This window comes from Colossoma macropomum, unplaced genomic scaffold, assembly GCF_904425465.1.
Source record: "Colossoma macropomum unplaced genomic scaffold, Colossoma_macropomum, whole genome shotgun sequence".
NCBI classification, from domain to species: Eukaryota; Metazoa; Chordata; class Actinopteri; order Characiformes; family Serrasalmidae; genus Colossoma; species Colossoma macropomum.
Window position 1 is genome coordinate 29923370 of NW_023494801.1, and position 22425 is coordinate 29945794.

The following is a 22425-nucleotide window of genomic DNA, read 5'->3' on the forward strand; positions in this document are numbered from 1 at the left end:
CCTGATGTTATGAATCCCTTTAATTCCCAAGCTGATTACATCTTTATTACACTATTATAAGTCCCTAATGTGATCAACCGTTTGAGTTCCCAAGCTTATTACATCTTAATTACACTATTATAAGTCCCTGAAGTTATCAACCGCTTGAGTTCCCAAGCTCATTACATTTTTATTACACTGTTATAAGACCTATTATTCAGTCTTTACATAGAATAGTTATGCTTAAGTTATAAAAGAGAATAAAGGAAACTTAGACCTACTGGCAAGTACTGGTCATTTACTCAAATAATTTCAAAGCAGGTGATTATTCAAAGGCTGAATGCTTCACAATTTGTTTTGGTATAAGTGTTCATGCAGTATCATACTAAAAGTATTGGAAAATGTGTAGCTCATTGCAAATATGTATTTATTGCTAATTATAAATGGCTTCTTTGGAGGTGCACCTGATCCTTAACAACTTTATTAGAGCCTTTTAGAGGGCCATTCTGTATTAATCCATCCACAAGGCTCTCAGTAATATTTGGCCAATATGCTCTTCACCAAAGCATCAACTCCAGATTTCCTTTGTTGCTTAACACACTAAACACAGCTAAGCTGGCAGTTTTCCTCTGCACTGTGGTATCGACTGACATATCAGTCTCTCAAAAAAGTCAATTATTTAGTTATTCCCATTTTTCTAAACAAAACTATGCTTGTTTGCATGGTTTTCAAACAGTTCTTTAAAAAAGTAAACCTGTAACACTTTAAATATTTTAAAGTAACAATTTAACGGTATAATTTATTTTTCTAATATCATGTAATATATATTTTTCCACAAATTCTGGTCACATTTCATTTTGATTTTTTTTCTCTAATGGATTATCCATAGATGCTCAAATTAGTCATTATAAATTATCTGGTGAACCGAGTAATTATTTACAACTTTAGGGTTAAAGTTAGGTGTAGGTTAAGGATTAGGTTAGGCTAGGTATTAAAATTAAGGTAAGGTTTAGTTTTAGGAGAGTTTTAAATTAAAGTTAAAGTTAGATTTAGTTTTAATTTAGAGTTCAGTTACATTTTATAGATATTTAGTTAAAAATAAGTTAACTGCAGATAATCCCTTGCATAAAAAAGTGAATTTGGGCCTTAAATTTTACCTTAAACCACATAAAATCTCTCCAGGGAAATAGAAAACATCTATAAGTGTAAATTGAGTTTTAGACCCTAAGTCTGAGTTTCAGCACAGTTTTTACAGTTGCAATTATTTGAATTTAACTTAAAACAAATATTTAAGATGCTTTATGCAAGCAGCTAAAAGTGTATCTCTATATAGCAGCTGGATTAAAAATAAATTGACCTAAATCTTCATTGAATTGCATGGCATTTTAAAATCTTTCCTGTTCACAGCTTTGTAAGGTATGAGTGAGAGTAAAAAAAAATCTATAACATGAAGAATTTATTTAGTCATTCTTCATTAAGCTTTTAGACAAGCATATACTCCTGTTTGCATGAAATGAGGACCCCAAACTGCGAGCGACCCACCATGAGTTTCCTTAGCGTGCTGTCAGGGAGGGGATATTTTTACACACAACAAAGCAAAGCAGGCTGATGTGGTCAGGGTCCAAACATTTTGTTTTGTCTATATATATATATATATATATATATATATATATATATATATATATATGCCGGACATTCCGTTTATTCTTGAAACTGACTGACCAAACAAGCAATTTGGTTGTAATAGGCCTTCACATGTAGATATTGGTGCATCTGGGAATTTTCCCCCTCATATGAAATGACACCCTGTTGTCATACTTCTCCTAAAAAGTCAAATATTTCCCAATTATTCCCAAGCCATAATAATGTAGAGTTTCAATTTAGTTATGAAAAAAAGATTCAGGAAGGTCTTTAAAAAAAATTTTATTTAAACCTGACAGAAACTAACAAAAGATACAAAATATTACACACTTGTACATGTTTTTTCCAATTATGACATCCCAAATCATTTTTCAAATTGTTCATTTTTTCAAATTATTTAGTTTTTGCTTGAAACTGACTGATCGAACAAGCAAGTCTTTGGAGGCCAGGTTGTATTAAGTCCACACATGTTGATATTGATGTGCCTTTTACAAACAGTACTGAAGTTTGAGCAGTATTTGCCATATTTGTGAAGATAATGGTAAATTCTTGCAGGCCAAGAGGCCCCCAGTTAGTGAACAGTCAATGCAAAGCTTTACATAATTCTATAGTCTACACTCTTTAAAAAGATGGTTCTTCAAGGGTTCTTTAGTGAAGAATATGGTTCTATGTAGAACCATAAGTACTCAAAGAACCCTTTGCATGATTAAAGGGTTCTTTGCATCGTGAATACATTCTTCAGATTGATGGAGAATGTGTTGTAGATGGTTCTATGTAGAACCCTTTTTGAAAAACATAGCATGAAAAGGGTTCCACTGTTGTTACAAGCCAAAGAGCCCTTTTAGGTATAATATAGAACCCTTTTTGCCACAAACATACTATACAATATTATACTATAATGTATAGCTGTATGGTAATTTTATAATTGTATAGCAATACAACTATATAGTACACAATACAGACTATACTAAACTGGCTAAACTGTACTTTTCAGGGTTCTTTGCTTGTCACTGGAGTGATACCCTCAAGAGTATCTTCGCTTATGGAGCATAATTGTGCCATATTACATTGCCATTTTTTATTGGTTCATTTTGCATTAAGAAACACATATGCATCATTCCCCTGTGAAAGTAAATATAGCGTACCTTTAAACCTCATTCAAAGTACACAAGCAGAGGGGAATTCCAAGTTGTTGTTTTTTTTTTCCCAAAATATCAGCAAGATGATGTCATGAATTCCACCAATTTCTCAAAATGTTCATATAATATAATCAGTGAGATGTAAACAAAGTCATTGAAATGGTGCATTGTGGAGAAAATTTACCAGCTCAAGTTTAGTTTAGAACTGTTTTGCCTTAGAACAATATACACATATACCTTTCAGCTATGAATGTATTTTAAGAAATATATTTTAGGCCATATTTTAATGTTATCTCAAACGTATTGCAACACAGTTTCTCAGACATGAGACAGCCTATTCATAACCATTTAAAGTAATAACTTCCTGTGATGTAACTTACAGAGGCATTAAACTCCTATCACCACCACTTGACTCGGCAAGTTTTTTCTAAAGCAGAGCATTTCACATCAAACCACTAATGGCTTTGTTGACGTATTAATTTTGAAGAATTAAAATTGGTGGAATTGCCATTCAAGTTGAAAACAAAGTCATTCAGAGCAGTTTGATATGAAATGTGTCATTCTAGAGAAAATAAGTCAAAATTGTTTACATAGTGGTGATAGGAACCGGACATCTGAAGAGTTCAATGCTTCTACAACCTCACAGAAACCTATTACATGAAATGTTTACAACACCACTGCCTCATGTCTGAGATATTGTGTTATGATAGTTTTGAGATAAAATATTAATATGAAACATATTTTAAATCCATTCATGGTGGAGGGGTACATACAGGGGGTTGTAATGCAAAAGAGTATGCAAAGAAAACATATTTTTTTCGGATCTACTGACATTAAACTATCACCAACATTACATAGAAAAGCTCAAAAAACACATTTAGGTTTTAAAAAGCAAATAAAGTCTATTTATGTTTTAGACATTGTGATCTTTGGTTCATATCACCACTACTGGAGAGAAATCAGTAAGTCTTTCTAGAGTTAACCATTTCACTCCAAACCACTCTGAATGACTTGTTTACATGTGAAGGATCAGAGTTTAGACTTTTAATTGATTTGGACTTTAGGCTACAGTCCTTTAGCTTTGAGTGACCCTATTCCTTAATGATGTTTGTTTAACTAAAACAAATGAGTGACCATCCCATTTGTCAGTACCAAAACAATCATAACACTACTTTACTGAATGTTCAGTAGTGACTGTTTTAGTAGTAACAATTTTAGGTCATTTTGAGCAGAACTCAAAAATGCTAGCCAGTACAGGAATAGCAAACACAGCTTTGAACAGTACACACATAAAATCATAATACTTTCATGAAAAACCAAAAAAATTCGGTAGAGACAATTCCTAATGTTTAACTCTGATTTGTAGACTTTGGGACACCTTTTATTCAAAACGATGGGATCTAACTTCTCACCATGTGGCCATGAGGGATACAGTCTCACTTCCTGCGCTGAAATGCAGGGGTGTGGCTAAAATAAGGATCCACCTACGGACTCTCTCTGTGTTTCAGTAGTGACATGAAAATGTGGGACAGCATTTTATTTTGAATAAATAAAAATTATCTTAAAAAAAAATACCAAACAATTGTTTAGTATTCCACTGTTGTCGGAAGAAAACCTTGTATCTCCATTTTTGACGTTTTTGAGATTTTGACGTCATTTGAAAATACCCATTTCCCTTTACATTGTATATAAATTTCATGATGAATGGACAAAAAGAAATGACTCAAAATGACTTGGAAAAAGGTCCATTGACTTACATTGAAAGTAAAGTAGTTTTTTTCCGTCTCCTGCAAAGTTACCATTTTGGAGATACGAGGTTTTCTTCCGACGATAGCGATTTACAAAATGTAAGTATTATTTTCACAAGTTGAAATTTAAGAGTTAGGGTTTGAGACAGCCGCATCCCAGTAGAAAGAACCCCATAAACGATGATTTTCAATTTCATTTACATTTCATTTTCATTTCATGGGTTTGAGTGTGGACGGAATGGTCAGTGAACATCATTTCTAACATAGAGCACTTTATTCTTGTTCTGGCTGAAGTGTAACACGGGTGCATAGAGAGGAAAAGGCTGTGTGTTTTTGCAGCCTCTGCTTTTTTAGGTCTGGAAGATGCAGCAGGAAACCGCACTGAGTGAAATGCTAAAATTAGAGCAGTACACATTTGCACATCACTACAGCAGAGAGAGAATGAGACGCAGCCAGAGACCGTTGAATTACTTCACATCAACTTTTCCCATGCATGGTGCTTTATAGCCTTTCCAGTGAATGTAAAAGCACGTGACACATGTTTGTACATGTGTGTTTGTTTGTGTCTTCTTCAGTACAAGAACCAAAGAAAACAGGGCTACACTATAATGTCAGCACCAGCCAAATAGTTGGGTTTTATAATGTTTGAGTGCTTTTAAAAACAGAAAAGCATAAGAGCATTTCTTTTAGGTTACTGTTCTTAAGGTAAGGGTGAGGTTTAGAATTAGGCTTTGAACTTACTACACGTAAATGGGCCATAATATGGCCAAAAGTATGTGGACAACCACCATCACAGTTATATGAGTTTTAGAATATTACATTCTAAAACCATGGGCATTAACATGGAGTTGCACCCCAACCCCCTTTGCAGCTATACCAGCCTCTACTCTTCTGTGAAGGCTTTCTACAGGCTTTTGGAGTGGGCCTGTGAGAGTCTGTGCCCATTCAGTCAAATGAGCATCTGTGAGCTCATGCAGTGGGGTACGATAAGAAGTGTTCAGTGGGGTTGAGGTCAGGGCTCTGTCATGCAGGAACAAGAAAGGGCCTTACCCAAACTGTTGCCACAAAGTTGAAAGCATAAAATTGTATGAAACGACTTTATACCCTGTTGGATTAGTGTTACCCTTCACTGGAACTAAGAGGCCCAAACCCTGAAAAACAGCTTATTATCCCTTTTCCACCAAACTTTACAATTAGCATCATGCATTCTGGTAGTGTTCTCCTGTCATCCACCAAACCTAGATTCATCCAACAGACTGCTAGTGAAGTGTCAAAGTGTTACCAAGTAACAACTAGTCTACTACATAACAAAGACATGGCCATGTCTTAAACATTTTACAGCAAAATGCACTTATTTAATGCATTAATGAGTAATGAATATATGATGCTAATTAAACCATACTTGGTGAGGCTTAGTACTTCATGATATGTTCATGAATAAATTTGAATCTATTCAGGCAATAATCAGCCTATGGTACTACGCAAATGGTAAGCCTACACAAGAGAGATCAGATTTACATTCATTATCTATCAATTATCTATCTATCATTATTTATCGTTTAGCATTATTTTTTTGATTTATATTAAATTTATGCAAATTACAATAACTACTCATACATTAAGTGTTCCTGTAGTGTTCGTGATATTTTTTGAATACCACCTACTTAGACTTGTATTTGTTCCCTGAAAATAAGGAATATATATGGAATCAACACTGATATTTTTATGCAGTCAACTCTGATATATATTCAATGAACACTGATATTTTTGGAATGAACATTCATATATATATATATATATATATATATATATATATAGACCATTCTGCCAAACTGGGTGAAAGTCAGAGTAGCAAACACATTTCAGACTTTTATCTGACTTGGACTTCAAACTATAATCTTTTTGCTTTGAGTGTTGAATTATGTTTATTTTAATTAACATAAATCCGTTTTGTCACTATCAAAACAATCATAACAATACCAAAAATGTACCAAATGTGTTCGTAGTGGCAATTTCATTGAATTTTGAGCATAATTCTAAAACATTAGCCAGTACATGACTAGTAAACACAGCTTTGAAGAGTTGTACACAAATAAACTCATGATATTTTTCATTAAAACACAAAAAGTTTACTTGATTGCAAGTAAACTTTGTAAGTGTTGTAAGTGTTTCGGTGGTGACAGTTACTGAGGCACATTTATTCCAAAACACTGGGATCTAACTGCTCATGTAGCCATGAAGGATGGGGAACCAGTCTCACTTCCTGCTCTAAAATGCAGGGGCATGGCTAAAACAAGGCTCTGCCTATAAACTAAAACTATTTGCATTTCAGTAAGGAGATAAATACATGGGACAAAAATGGTGATGAAATGATCAAAGGACCAAATTATAATAACAATATTACTTCAAACTAAAACTCTGTTCATTTTAATTTTAAGCTTAATCTGCATGTGAAAGAATAGCCCATGTTGTGGTAGTTTAACTCAAAGGTTTCAGTTCATTAATTTTCTTTTTTTAATACTTCAGAATTGTATATAGTTGTCATATAAAAGATTGTATGACTCAATGTAGAACACATTAAAGCATTTGCTCAAGGAAAATCAAGAAGACCTATGATCTGTTATTTATCATTTTATAGAACTCATGGGGCAGTTCCACCTGACAAACCACTAAACAGCAGAAGATCAAGCCAGCGAAGCTCCAAAATCACTCATCACCTCTTCAGGTCAGCACACTAAACTGCAGTCCAGTTTAATGGAATCTACAATATTCAAGTAAGTGTTTTCAGTGCTACTGGTTTAATCTGATAATGGTTTGTTTCATTTTTAAGCAAAACTTTCTTAAAGCAGACACTTAACTTGGCTAACTGGCTAACTAAGCATCCCCTAAAAAAGGAACCAATGTCCAGACACACTTACAGGATGTATCTTGTAAGGCTCCAAGTAAAGCAAAGTGAACTCAAATCTTTAATTTAGTCTATAAATGTTCATTAATAACCAGCAGACAATGATTCCGAAGTAGCACAAAATTCTCTCGCTATTTTTTTAGATGAATTGTGCTAAAAATGTTAATACTTTTCATCAAGCCATTTCACTATCATTTTAATTTAAGCCCATCAGTTTCCTGAAACTGTTTATGGGTCATCAAGATAACATGATTAATACTAGACAGTACATTTTAGCTGATGGTTTGATTGTGGTTGGTTTTTTGTATCTACCTTGCAACGGCAGAGTGAAAACAGTGGTCACTGTCACTTCAGTGTATGTTCTGTTCTCACTAGAATGTTGTTCCACATTCACACTGTTTCAGGGTGTTCTCCTCACAGTGTGGTAGAACAACCCTCCCTCACTCTGTTGTTAATTGGTATCAGAACATTGCAAACACTATCAAGTGTTTGTTTGAAAAGCAATGTGGTTGATATGCAGGTTCTTTTTTAGCTGGTGGTGTGATGGTGGTTTTTTTGGATCTGTTTTATCTATTTGTGAATGCAGAAGTGCACATTAGGGAACAGAGAGTGACCACAATGGTCAGTGTCATTTCTGATGCAGGCTTGGTTTCTGATCACAGAAGTGTAATATGTGAGACGTTTATCATGACTGCTGTGTAAGGAGAGTATGTGAAATGCAAATTAAAACTATCCAGATTGACCTGTATTTAAACGAAAACAATGCAAAATCAAGATAAATAATTTTTTACCTTATCAACTTCATTGTTTTGTGTAAAAATATAAGTTGATTCTGAAATAGAGCCCGCAACATGTTCTAAAAAAGTTGGGACAGGGGGAATTTAAGATTGGGAAGTTGTGAAATGTTCAAAAAACATCTTAAACAGGTGATAGAATCATGTTTATATAACATAAAGGGAAATATCCTAAAAAGGCCTAATCCATTATAAGCAAGGATGGGTCAAGGCTCGCCACGTGACAAAAATGCATATAATGCAACAGTTTAAGAACAATGGTCCTCATTCAACAATATCTTCCTTAAGTTTGTTCTTGAGAAAAAGTCTCCGTTTGTGCTCTTATGTAAGTAGATTCTGTTCTTTTCCAAGAACAAATCCCAAATAAAAAAACATTGGTGAATGCCAGAATCTTCATGAAAACTGCATAAGTGGGTTTTAAGAAGACATTTCTTCTTAAGAACAATTGGTGAATGAGGATGATTATTCCTCAACTAAAGATTGCAAAGATTTTAGGTATTTCACGCTCTACAGTGTATAATATCATCAGAAGATTTTATGAAACTTGAGAAATATCTACATATAAAGGGCAAGGCCAAAACCCACAACCATTCAGACAGCACTGCATTAAAAAATGGCATTCTTATATGATGGATATCACTGCAATGTCTTGACAAAACACTGTCAATTAACAGTGTTCATCACTGCATCCACAAATGCAAGTTAAGACTGTACTAGGCACATCAGAAGTTGTATATCAGCAACGTCCAGAAACACTGCCGAATTCTCTGGGCTCAAGTTCAGTTGAAATTGACTGATGCACAATGGAAATATGTATTGTGCTTTGATGAGACAACATTTCTGATTCTTTATGCAAATAATGGATGCCTTGTTCTCTGAGCCAAAGCAGGAAAGAATCACCCAAATTGTTACCAGTGTTCAAAAGTTCAAAAGCCAACTTGTGTCAACTTGTGGTAACTTAACACATGTGTGACAGCACCTTTAACACTGAAAGATATATGTACATATTTTGGGGCAACACATGCTGCCTTTTAGATGTCATGGACACTAATGCTTATCGCAAAATGACAATGGCAAAAAATATTCTGCATATGCTACAATAGTATGGCTGTGTAACCAGAGAGTGTGGGTGCTAGGGTGTTGGCACAGACTAGTCGACAGGTTAACTGGTCGACTTTACTGCTCAACGATGACACTTTAGGCCTGATGCTGACTAGTTGCAGATCACGTGAGTGTGACATTAACAACATGGACGCCTCAGAGAAGACAACTGGTGAGAAGCCTGGTGATTTCTCAGCCTGTGTCTCCAGTATTCTAAAGGCAAGCAATGCGATCTAGGGCTCGTTGGTAAGGGCATGTCATGCTGTTGAAAGAAAAGGTGATGTAACACTGTGGAAAACTTGCTTTTGTCCCAACTTTTTTGGAATATGTTGCAGGCATCATATTTGAAATCAGCATTTATTTACAAAAAAACAGTTTATAAGTTAAACTGTGTGCTTTAGACTTGAGATTTGTGTTGGGTGAACTCAAGAGTCCTCAAGTTTACCTATCACAAGAAACGCTACGTGATAATCTACCTTTAATATGAATTTGAGCTGCTTTTCATTTTTTATAGTGCATTCTTATGTATGTTGAGAAAATCTAGAATATTCTCCCCAAATTCACACTGTTCTACAATGTTCTACCCCATTCACATTGTTCTTGAATGTTCCCCACCATCCTCAAAGTCCTAGAATGTTTTTCCCATTCATCCCATTCTCAATGTTCTCCCCCTGAAACTATTCTAGAACATTCACATGCACATTCTAGAATGTTTACTTCATCCACAGTTTTAGAATTTTCTCCCCATTCACACTGTTTTAGAATGTTCCCCTTCGTTCACTTTTACTTCTAGGATGGTCTTCTAGAACATTCTTCTCTATTTACTCCTTTCTAGAAGGTTCTCCTCATTTGCACTGTTTTCAAAAGTTCTCAAACATCCACACTATTCAAGTATGTTCCCTCCATTTCTCTCAGTTCCAGACTGTTCTCCTTTATTCACTCTCTTCCAGAAGGTTCTTCTCATTTGCAATGTTTTAAAATGTTCTCCCCATTTCACTCTGTTCTGGAATGTTCTCCTCAATTCTCACTCTTCTAGAAGGTTTTTCTCATTGCACTGTTTTAGAACGTTCTCAAACATTCACACTACTCAAGGATGTTCTCCCCATTTCACTCTGTTCTAGGCTGTTGTTATCCATTCACAATCTTCTAGAAGATTCTCCTCATTTTGATTGTCCTCGAATTCTTTCCCTATTTCATTCTGTTCTAGAATGTTCCCCTCCATTCACAACCTTTTAGAAGGTTCCCCTAATTTGCAGTGTTTTAGAATGTTCTCCTCTATTCTCACTCTTCTAGAAGGTTCTCCTCATTTGCACTGTTTTACTTAAGGATGTTATCCCCATTTCACTCTGTTCTAGACTGTTCTTCTACATTCACACAATTTTCTCCTCATTTCCAGTGTTCTAGAATGTTCTCCTCTATTCTCACTCTTCTAGAAGGTTCTCCTCATTTGCATTGTTTTAAAATGTTCTTAAACATTCACAGTTAAAGGATGCTCTCCCCATTTCACTCTTTTTCAGACTGTTCTCCATTCACACTGTTCTTGAAGCTTCTTCTTATTTGCATGGTTTTAGAACATTCTCTCTATTTTACTCTGTTCTAGAATGTTCTCCTCTATTCACTCTCTTCTAGAAGGTTCTTCTCATTTGCATTGTTTTAGAACGTTCTCCCTATTTCACTCTGTTCTAGAATGTTCTCCTCCATTCATACTGGTTCATTTGGTTTATCAGGACATTGAAACACTACCAACATTCAAACGCTGCTGTTTGTTTGAGAACATTTAGTCGGTGTGCTTTGGCCTTTTAGGAAACAATTCAGTGCATTATGAAATCTTCAATTTTCAGACATTTAATTTGACTCAATTTGACTATAATTTTGGTACAAAACATTTTATACACAAATGTTAGTTAAAGTCCTAATCAGCTGTGTGTAATTGTTAAGGAACAGCTTTGAATGGTAAAGCATGTTAGACATTTGCTTCACGTAAGTGGAGACGGGTGACTAAGCCTTTGGAACCTGTTTGCTCCTCCAAAATCCAAAATGGTGTCAGCTCAAGTGGTTTACTGAAACTAATCCAGGTCACTGTGTGTGTGTGTGTGTGTGTGTTTTCTGGTCGGTTGCAGAGATTGAACAGAAATGTGTCTCCGTTGAAAATGGTGAGTAATACTGCCTCTCTTTTCCTCTGTAATTCTCTCTCTCTCTCTCTCTTTGTCTCTCTCTCTCTCTCCTTCTCTGTTGCTCTTGTTCTGCTGTGTTTTCAATACACCCTGATTAATGTATCAGTTGGCTGATAAAATCAGACAATATTAAAGTACTAAAACACTATTGTTATCAGCAAAAATCCCACTGTATTTTGAAGAAGCGTCTTTATTATTATAATAAAAACAGATGTCAGATGAGAAATAATCCCCATTTTTGAGGATTTTAATAAGATAGTATTACTGATGGAAATGGAAAATGGAATAATAAAATAAGTATATCATACAGTGTCATAAAGCACATAATCAAGCCTATTTCAGATTACTTAAAGAGGAATTTTACCATTTTTTCATTTGATTGTCAGTTCTGAGTGGTTTGATGTGAAATGCTCCACTCTCGAGAAACAAACAGAGTCAGAATTGTACTGTAGACATGCCAGGACCTGGTTCTTATCACCACAGCTGTGGACAATTTTGACTCAGTAAGTTTCTCTAGAATGACACATTTCACATCAAACCAATCTGAATGACTTTGTTTACATCTCAACGATTGAAGTGTGCAGAATTTTTCTGAAAAATCACTGGAAAGTCCCTTTAACGGCTCAACATGGTGTGCAATTTGCTGCTGTAACATTTTCATACATTTGCCTAGTAGCTCCAGTGCAAAACTGTTTTACAGGCTTGTATCTACATTAATGGGAATTTATGAACTGAAACCAATAGCCAGGCTAAAGTTTCAAAAATATCACTGTAACCACTGGTCTCTGAAAATTTCATAAAAATAGATAGCTTGATAATTTTGTTTTTTTTCAGGTTGCTTCAGCTATTAAGCATGCGTATATCTCCACAACAAAGGTGGGCTTTTCCTGTTTTCGAATTTACCCAGCGTTTAATTTATAAAGGATGAAGTCCTGGAACACTGTGTAGTGATGTATCCGACAGCCCAAGGGAGTAGAATGAGGTCCTAAAACAAACAAAAAAAAAAGAGAGATGCATCAGACATAACTGTCTGGTACTGTGCACTGTGAGCTCCTGTAACCAAAACCAAATTCCTTGTATGCGTAAGCATACCTGGCCAATAAAGCTTGATTCTCATTCTGATTCTGACATGCAGCTCAGTAGTCATGTTCACTTGCAGCCTAATAATTCGTTAATAATCTGACTAATAGCTGAATCGGAACATATTATGTCCTGAATTGGAATAGACTAGTCCAATTGAGGCCATTCGGGATACAGTTTGTATTGAACAAGGTGGGTGATTCTGTAAATTCTCTCTTAAATATAAGAATAATAGCCATGTAAATGCCTGTATCTGATTACATTCCTAATCAGAATGTGTGAGTATGTTCTGCGCATGTGTGTCACGTCATAGTGAAAATTTATACCGTTCAACATGGTAGGAGCAGAAACTGGTCTGCAGAGGAGACGAAGTTTATGTTTGAATTTTAAAAGACGGCAATGGGTTCCTCTCGGCCTTCTTTAATACATGTTAAGTACATTTTTCTGCCATAATTTTAAAGCAATTAAAACACAAGCACGCCAGCTGAAGACTCGTTTCACTCTGACAGGACCTCGCATGATGCTCGCTGTCATGGTAACGTGTACTCTAAGTGGTTCTCTATGCATGCGTGTCATGTTGGATCTGATTACTTGTAGTGCACATGTAAACGGAGATTTTTTATCAGATTGTTGAGTAGAGTGAGTATATAAACACCTCAGTCTTAACCTGTAATTGGAATGTGTTTTATGGGATTGGCTAAAATCCTTGCATGTAAACGCAGCCAGTGTGAGGTTTCCCCATAATGTTGGATCTAACTAACGAGCGAGCTTAGGCACTGAGTGACCTATAAGATCGTGCCGTATCAATAAGTGAAAACCATAAAGAAACATGAACTTTAAAAAATATGTGATATCTTCAAAATCCTCTTTTTGATACTGACCAGTCAGCATTCCATGTTAAACATTAACTGTAACTATAAGATGTTTGATAAGCATTTCAAACTTGAGAAAAGGGAAAAATGGAGTCTTTCAAGACCCTCACTGCAAGGTAATTGTGAATAGGCAATGCCCACTAACCCACTACATTTTGCACAAGCTTTAATTGTTCATGTTTTTAAACTAAATGAATCTAAAAAGGCTACATCAATTAACATAGCACAGTTTGAATGCATCACTCTGTAGTGGATGGATGGATGTGCTGCGTGTGGGAAGATAGCAGATTTTCTAAATGAAATTTGGTGATTTTCTATAAATGTGGCTATTCTCTGAATAATATGTGGCTCATTTTTTTTCTCATAAATACGTTGCAACCCCAATACAACCCCAGCCCCCCCACCCCACCACCACCCAGTTCTAGCACTGGCCTGATCACTACCACAAATGGACTAGATCACACTGATAGGCGATCCAGCACTAAAATAGGTGCCGGATCCAGATTCCTTTACCAAAAAGTTGAAGCTCTAATTCATGGAGGCTTGACTTTCTGTAATACAGTCGCCCTGTTACGCATTACAGGCCGCCCCACTCATTTTTCAACCAGTGAACTTTATCCTCTTCCATTTATAAAACCTCTGGCTTCACCACAAATGTATTCTTTCATCATAACTGTAGCAACAAGGCTGGATGAGCTTTAAAGTACACTGGCAAAATTCTCATTAAACCCAATGAGAAATTGTAGTACAGTGTCAAAATACCCATTTATAGTAAGTTATTCATTTATAGTAAGTTATTCATTTCATTCAATACAGATATAATTTTGGTGTGTGTGAGAAAGGTCACAATGTTAGGTCATGTGTGCAGTTTTTAGTGTGCCTTAACTGACCTCACAACACAAAAGATTGCATCTGTGGGCAGAGCAAGGGTGGATCGATTGACCAGTCAACCTCTATGGATAAAACTGATAAATCCAGCTCAGAAGAATGCATGTGTACTCAAGCACCCTGTAATTTCTCATGCGTTCTTTTTGTGACTGATGTCTCTTTTGACCAATAGGAACGCCTGACCAGAGGAGACAGGATCAAAGACAGACCTGATCGCTACAGCGACTCAGACGAAGGGGATTACCACACGCCAGAGGAACCTGTAACGCACTTCTTCCCTCCTAGAGGAGGCCAGTCAAGCAAAGAGTACGCAGGTAATGTCAGGCACCAGCAGTCGAATACAGAGTGTGCAGATGGTAGAAGGAATGTACATAACGTACCGATTTGATCTGAATATGATTCTTTAGAAAATGATTCGCTGCTTTATATTTTCTCACATTTAGATTGGATCAGATTACTTTGGTACAACTCAGAATTATTTTGAAAATTAATACAGTATTCGTATGTGGATTGAAGAGCTGTTCACACAATAAAAAAGATAAACAAAAAAAGTACATAACAACAATATACTTTGAAAAAAAAAAGAATATATTCTATAATTAATTGAATATTTTATTGAATATTATTATTAGTTTATTGAGTATTATTTACACAGTAAAAACAGATAAACCAAAACACTATACAACATACCTTGTACCAAAAAAGGAATATATCCTGTAATTTAATGAATATTTAATACATTTATTGAATATTATTATTAATTTATTGAATATTATTATGATAAATAATTAATATATTGTCACTGTAACAGAACAAAATCATTTTTGACATTGTTTGAAAATACCAGCTGCTCTTTACATTGTGTGAAAAATTCATGATGAATAGACCAAAAGAAATGGTTCAAAACAGTTTGGAATAAAATTGTGTTGCATGAAGGTGCACTGAAAATTAATAATGTTTTTTTTCTTCTGTTATAAAGTTACCTTTTTGTAGAGGTTTTGATCAGACAGTTATGATACACTGCACTGTACAAACGTCAGAGACCCTTCATTTATTAATCTTCAATCAAAGTGGCCATTAAGTACATGTTAATCATTTTTAGTGATGGGAAAAAACAACAGAACATATACATTTAACATAAAATAGTAAGGTACAACTAAATATAGTATACATTTACATTTTTTTCAGTATTTAGTGTGTCAACCCTTAGCCTTAATTACAGCTTCCATTCTTTTTGGGAGACTTGCTTGCCAGTTTTCAAAGCATTCTGCAGGGATATTTTTCTACACCTTCAAAGTTCAGTCTTAGAAGTTGTATTTTCTGCTTCTCATGATCCAAGAAGCCCCAATTACAAATTTAAACTCATCAGACATTAAAACCTCAGTGCACATCGCCAGTTTCGGTGCTCCTTTCACAGTAAGATCTACTTAACCTTACCAGTGCTGTGCAAAAGTTAGATGACACCCTTTATTTATTTTATTTGCAGTCAAAAAGTCATTAAGTACAAGTTGTTCTTTTTTCAGGACATATTTTTGAGGAGACTAGATATTAGAGGAGGAAGGGGAAAGGTAAAAAAACAGGAGCTTCTGTAACTGGAGTTCAAAAATGTATAAAATATACAGCGAAAAATGGACTCCTAACAACTGTGCAAGACCTGGTAGACCACCATAACTGTCACCATCAGATAAAGCTTTCATCTTTTAGAGAGAGGAGAAAATCAAGCCCTACTCTTTGTTCGGGTCTGAAAACATGCACAGCTGTTTCTGTCCATCTTTGCAACACAACTCACCGCTATGAGTCTGAAAGGATGTGCAGCTGTCAAGAAGCTCTTACAAAAAAGCTTGTGGTGAACAACTGACTGGCCACCCAGAGTCCAGACCTCAGCATTACTGAATGTGTTTGGGATTACCTGGACTAAGAGAAGCAGGAAATACAACCAGCTTATAAGACTGAACTTCGGAGGCGTGGAAAAATATCCCTGCAGATTTCTTTGAAAAACACAAAGCAAATCTCCCGAAAAGAACTGAAGATGGTCTCTTATTTTTGCACAGTGCTGTACATAATAATGAAAGTATTTATAGGTGAATGGATGAATGGCTTCAGTCACTGTGTAACTCTTACTCTGAATTCAAATTGGCTTGTCCTTATTAGATCAATCTGCTTCTTCTTTTATAGTACTTGTTCAAATGAAGGAAAGAATGAATGTCAGCAGTCGTGACAGCAGCTCCTGGGTGAGCTGTTAGGCATGCATGGGTGTGTGTATTTGTGTGCCAGTATGCCATATGCGCAGGCTTGGTGTAATCTTTGAGCTCAATCAGAACACAATACGCAGAATCCAAATCAGAGAGCCAGAGTGGTAAACAATGGATAGATAAAATCTGGGCGCGCACACAAAGCGCACACAGGGAAAAAAAAAAAATTTTAATATGTGTTTCACTAAGAAAGCAATGGGGATGAAAGCAGGATCTTTCTCGCGTATTTTCTGCTTTTCCTGGAATAGCACATGCCAAATACCATGAGCCCAAATCGGATTGGCATTTGTGACATGGCAAGAAAATTGCTGTCCAATTGCACGCTTTGTCTTGAAAAAGAAAAAAAGCAGATACCAAAGCATTAAAAGGCCCATATCATGGAGGAACTTGTTTTCCTCACTTTTATTTATTTCAAAGTCTTTGACGTAGTATGCAAACACACTTAAAGTTTCAAAGGTCACTGCTCAGTCCATATTATGAACACTAAGCTGCAGCCATTACTGAGAAAAGAAAATAGACAAACAAGAAGGAAATTTGCAACTCCTAGTGTTTGGGATTACTAAAAGGATGTGGTGTAGTTTATTAGGTAAAATTCTGGTACCAGATACTATCAAGTGAGCACCAGGTATGCACCCAATACTATGTGGTGTGCACCAGACACTATCAGGTACTATGTGCATCTAGGGCACACCTGATAGTATCAGGTACTCACCACATAGTATCTGCTGTGCACATAACAGTATCTGGTGCTCACCTGATACCATCTGTTGCACAACTGATGGTATCTGGTGCTCACCATATAGTATCTGGTGAACACCCAATAATATTACATAGTATCTGGTGCTCACTTGATAGCATCTGGTGCGCACCAGATTTGTACCTAAAAAAGTATACTATGTCCCTTTAGGGGCTCCATATACTTGGATTGTTGAAAGCAGAGAATGCAAATAACTGAACTTGGAAGTGAGGAAAAATGTCTCTGCAGATTCCTGAAAACTGAAATCTCTGCAGATTTCTGAACTGAAAGCAAGTCTCCTGAAAAAAAAGGAAGTTGTAATTAAGACAAAGGGTGCAGACCCTAAATACTGAACAACATGATATTATATTCAGTTGTTGAAGCTTCTGAGCCATTTCGTTGTAAATATGTTTTTCTGCTTTTTCTCCTGATGTTGAAAAAGAAATTATATATCTGTCACTGCCCAGTCCATACAGCCCATATATGAAAACCAAGCTGCAGCCTGTTTCTAATATTTCTAATTAATATAAATGTTGGAAAATGGTGAGGTAAACATGAATTACTGCTACTTTTTGGTAAATAAAACCACACAAACAATATAAGAAAAAAAGTTCAAGAAAATAACAGGATATGGGCCCTTTAAAGGGGATTCTACAGATTTTTCAAGATTTCTCCCTAATTCAATTGTTGAGATGTAAACAAAATCATTCAGAGTGACTGATTTCTTTACAGCGGTGGTGATAAAAACCGAAGTTCACGATGTCTATAGAGCAAATAATGCCATTTTATTTACTATCCGAAATGACCAGTGAACCTATATGTGTCTTCTGAGTTTTTATATGTAATGTTGATGATCGTAATATAGTGTTACTGTTAAATAGTTTTCTTTGGTGACTGTTTTGCCTTACTCCACATGTTACCCTCCGCCATTAATATCGTTTTAAAAATGCATTGGATTACACATTAAAACTCTCAAAACTATCAACAAATAATAATTCAGGCATCAGGCAGTGTATTCGTAATAATTTAATGACTCTCTGACATGGAGATTTTAAAGGTGGAAGTCTGGTTCCTATCACCACCACTGTAAACATTTCTCACTCTGTAAGTTTCTCTAAAATGCAACATTTCACACCAAACAACTCTGAATGACTTTGTACATTAATTATTTAATTATGCAGAAATGTTGAAAATTCTAAGATATAATGGCTTGAAAACTGTCAACCTCTGTCTACCGCGGCTTAATCATGCGGGGGCTGGAAACTTTTGTAAAGCTGCTTTAGGACAATATCAGATATAAAAAGCCTATATAAATATCAGTTGATTGAATCGAATGGAATTGAACTGGACTGAAAAGCAGAGAGTTGCATGCTTACCCACAAAAAGGGTTTTATGGAGCAATTCCATAGAAGAACCACCTTTGGGACCCTTTCATTAGGTGGGTATTTAAAGGGCCATATCCTACATTTTTCTTGTGTTTACAATGTTTGTATGGTTTCATGTACCAAACATATTCATAATTCAATTTTACAACCTCTTCTCTTCATCCCTTACAATTAAACACACACATTGAGACTGCTATATGTAATGATCTCTGTTTTGATTGGCTGTTCTGTATTGCATACAGAATCATTCAAAAACAGTCTAGGCTTATAACTTCAATATGAATTGACAGGGCGAAAGTGCTGTAGGCTTAATAGGCGAATATTTTAAATGTGTTATTTTTATGGCATCACAAAAAACTTTAAAGCTGTTCTACAGCTCACCTGAAGCCTAAGTAATATATTATAATTATCTATTATTTGTTGATTATTACTTATTAAAATCTATTGCAATTTTTGTCAAGTTATCTACCTTGTCAAATTATCTACTTTTGCAAATATGAGGGATTCTGGATATGAATATCATTATTAACTTCTTTCTTACAGCTTTCCTTGTTATTATGTGATCATGTTTGTGTTCATCATTATAGACACATCTACTATTTCTTCATTTTATACAGCTTCCAGCAAACTTACTTTATTAAACTAAAATTACTAACTAAAGTGTTTATACTGTCAGAATGTTTACAGTGGAAGTAGAAGTAGATTTAAATGAGTGGATTCTATAAGTGCTCCAGTGTTTCCATCTAGTGGTCAAAATATGTTACTGCAATGGGTGTTAAAGCATTGGCCTAAATAAGTGGTGCACAACTCCAGTCCCGGAGGGCCAATGTCCAGCACACTTTGGTAGTGTCCCTACTCAAACACCTTCACTAAACCTAGCAATTATCAAATGAGTTCATTCAGGTGTAAGTAGAGAATTTACCAGTCTGCCCTGCAGGACCAGAGTTGTGCCCCCTGGTCTAAAACATTAGACCAGAGGTTCTTAGTGCTGGTCATGGTGTGCTGCTGTACATTTTAGTTTTTCTTTGTAAGCTAATCAAAATGCAAAGCAGTGGTGCTCTCCAGTGAGAACGTTCATTTCACTGAACGTAATTTTTGCGATTTTGATTATGTACTGTGTTCCAGCCAGTATGATACTTTAAATGTGGTTTATGCAGTTTTATACAGCATCGTGTGCTGAATTCTGGGGAAACATTTATAGTAACAGTTACAGTACGGACAATAGTTACAGTACGGGCAGATTATAAAATATCAAACAGCTTATCATGCACTCTCAGAAGGTACTAGACTGTCACTGGGGTGGTGCCCCTCTTATCGTTGGGGTGGTACCTTTAGTTAGGGAACATCCATAGACCACTGTAGTCGTGTCGTCATTTTATAGTCGGCGCCTTGCTCTTATGCCCATATTAGGAATTCCGGGTCTAAGCTCCATTTCTCTATGGGCAGAATGAATAGGGTTTTCGACAAATCGCCTCTATCGCATCCTGTGTTAAATAAAAATGGTCAGAACCCGATAGAGTTTGTCCTCTGAACATTCTTCTGCCAAAAACCACTGGATCCTCTGAATTACGAGGTTGTTAAAGAATTGAAATATGAATATTGCCACATGTATGCTAAAGCTACTGCACACGGAATTCACGTCATTAGACTGGCAGTCTCTTTAAGCAGGTTTTGGCAGTAAACATTTCCATGTACAGACTGAGGGCAGATGAAAAGAAGTCAGAACAAAAAAAGCAGGTTTCCCTGCAGTTCTCTGTTCTTTATCTGATACTCACTGAAACACGATAGATCTTTCCTTTTAGTTCGATTTGAAAAGATCTACAAATGTACCTGCACTCAGACTAGTCCAGAAGAGACTCAGCTAAATATCACTGCTCACCCCTGATAAACTGATTTAGGCTCTCAGAATATCCTAATTATTATTTTAATGCTGGTAACTTTTTTCAGAGGACATTTTCTCAGCACATTCGCCAGCTTTTTGTTCAACTTTTCCTGTTCCGCCTTAAATGGTGCAGCAGTCGTGTTCCGAACTGCTGCGCCATTTGAGGTGGAAGAGGAACATTCAAACAAGAAGCTGGCGAAAAAGAAGCTAAGTTCAGTCTCGTAGTTTTAACACGGGTAGTATTTTTTGATAAGGCATTTTAGCCTATCAAAATGTCCTACCCAGACATTTTATTTACGGGTGTACCCGTAAATATATGCTACGGTAAAGGATTTCGATAAGGTAGCACAGCTCCTCAGAGCACCACCACAGCCCGCCTTAGTTTTGAGTAACGTTAACTTAGTGACATCAAATTCATGCACAGTAGCTTTAGCTCGCATGTAACAATATTAGCATTAAGGCTCTTTAACGACCTCGTAATTCGGAGGATCCAGTGGTATTCGGGAGACAAATGGACACAGGACAAAACGTATCGGGTTCTGAACATTTTTATTTAACACAGCGTGTGATAGAGGTGATTTTTCAAAAACCATATTCGTTCTGGCCATCAAGGAATGGAGCTTAGACCCAGAGCTCCTAATATGGGCATAACGAGGACCACAGAATAACGCACGATAACAGTGGTCTATGTATCATAATCCATTGCAATTACATATTTTAAGCTGCATTGACTCCACACATGCTGTCTTGTCTCCAGAGTTTTTACTTTATTGATCTCTTTTAAAGCGTTAAGTAAAGAAAAAGTACAAATATGTGCCTTTCTTTCTTTCGGGGGATAAAAATATGTATATATTGTACTGTTGTACCTTTGAGGACACATTTACATTGTTTGTACCTTGATGAATGAAAAATATAGTTGCATATTCCATTTTTACCCGGTCATGCTGCTGACAAGGATGCCAGCATCCAAAACACAACATATCACTGCTGTCAGAAGAAAACCTCATATCTCCGTTTTTGTCGTTTTTCAGTTTTTGACATGATCTGAAAATACCTTTTGATTTGGAAAATACCAGATTTCATGATGAATGGACCAAAAGAAACAGGCCAATGGACAAAATTCTGGTTCCATTGACTTTCATTAAAAGTAAAGTATGCTTTTTCCTTCTGCTGTAAAGTTATCATTTTGGAGATATGAGGTTTTCTTCCGACAACAGCGATGTGCTGATTTTCTGGTGACCAGAGATGCTCGTCTATGCTGTTTTTTTCTAGCAGGAAATGCATCTGTGACGCAGTGTAATTGCAGTATGTTTATACTCACTTTTAGCTATCTAATAGCATGCTAGCTTATCTAGTACAACATGTGCCAACATAAAAAGGATATTTAGTTCATGGTCATTAAATTGCAGATTTTAATGTAGAAAACTTTCTACCACTGCTACGATAACGTGAATTTCAGCTAGCTATGGGATTCAGTCTGTGTATGTGTCATAGCCTGCAGGCCAGCATTAATTCTATGGTGGTCTAAGCTGGTTTATGCTAGTCTAGTGCTGGTCTGGTGCTGGTTTGGCTGGACACCCAGCAAGGACACCCAGCATGGTCACCAGCACTAAAGCACAACACACGCTGTTTTTGCTGGTAACCAGCCATGCTGGTCTATGCTGTTTTTCCTAGCAGAGCTGTTAGCTTGAAAGAAATAGATGTTTGAAAAACTGAAATAAAACTTGATTCTTTTGATACGATTTTTGGCTCTATAAATGAACTCAGTTGAATGAACTCTTTCATTTCCTAATATTTGTGTGCACATATATATATATATATATATATATATATATATATATATATATAT

At 36.0% G+C, this 22425-nt stretch overlaps 1 protein-coding gene across 1 annotated transcript in view; it reads left to right on the plus strand.

Annotated features, from left to right (window-relative positions):
* The first annotated feature begins 5337 nt into the window (after positions 1-5337).
* Positions 5338-22425, plus strand: part of LOC118821041 (cytokine-dependent hematopoietic cell linker) — a 41069-nt gene continuing 23981 nt past the window's right edge. Inside the window, exons 1-4 of the mRNA XM_036589450.1 lie at positions 5338-5488; positions 7168-7232; positions 11428-11460; positions 14494-14635. Coding sequence (XP_036445343.1) covers positions 5338-5488; positions 7168-7232; positions 11428-11460; positions 14494-14635 — 391 coding nt within the window. The remainder of the gene's footprint in view (positions 5489-7167; positions 7233-11427; positions 11461-14493; positions 14636-22425) is intronic.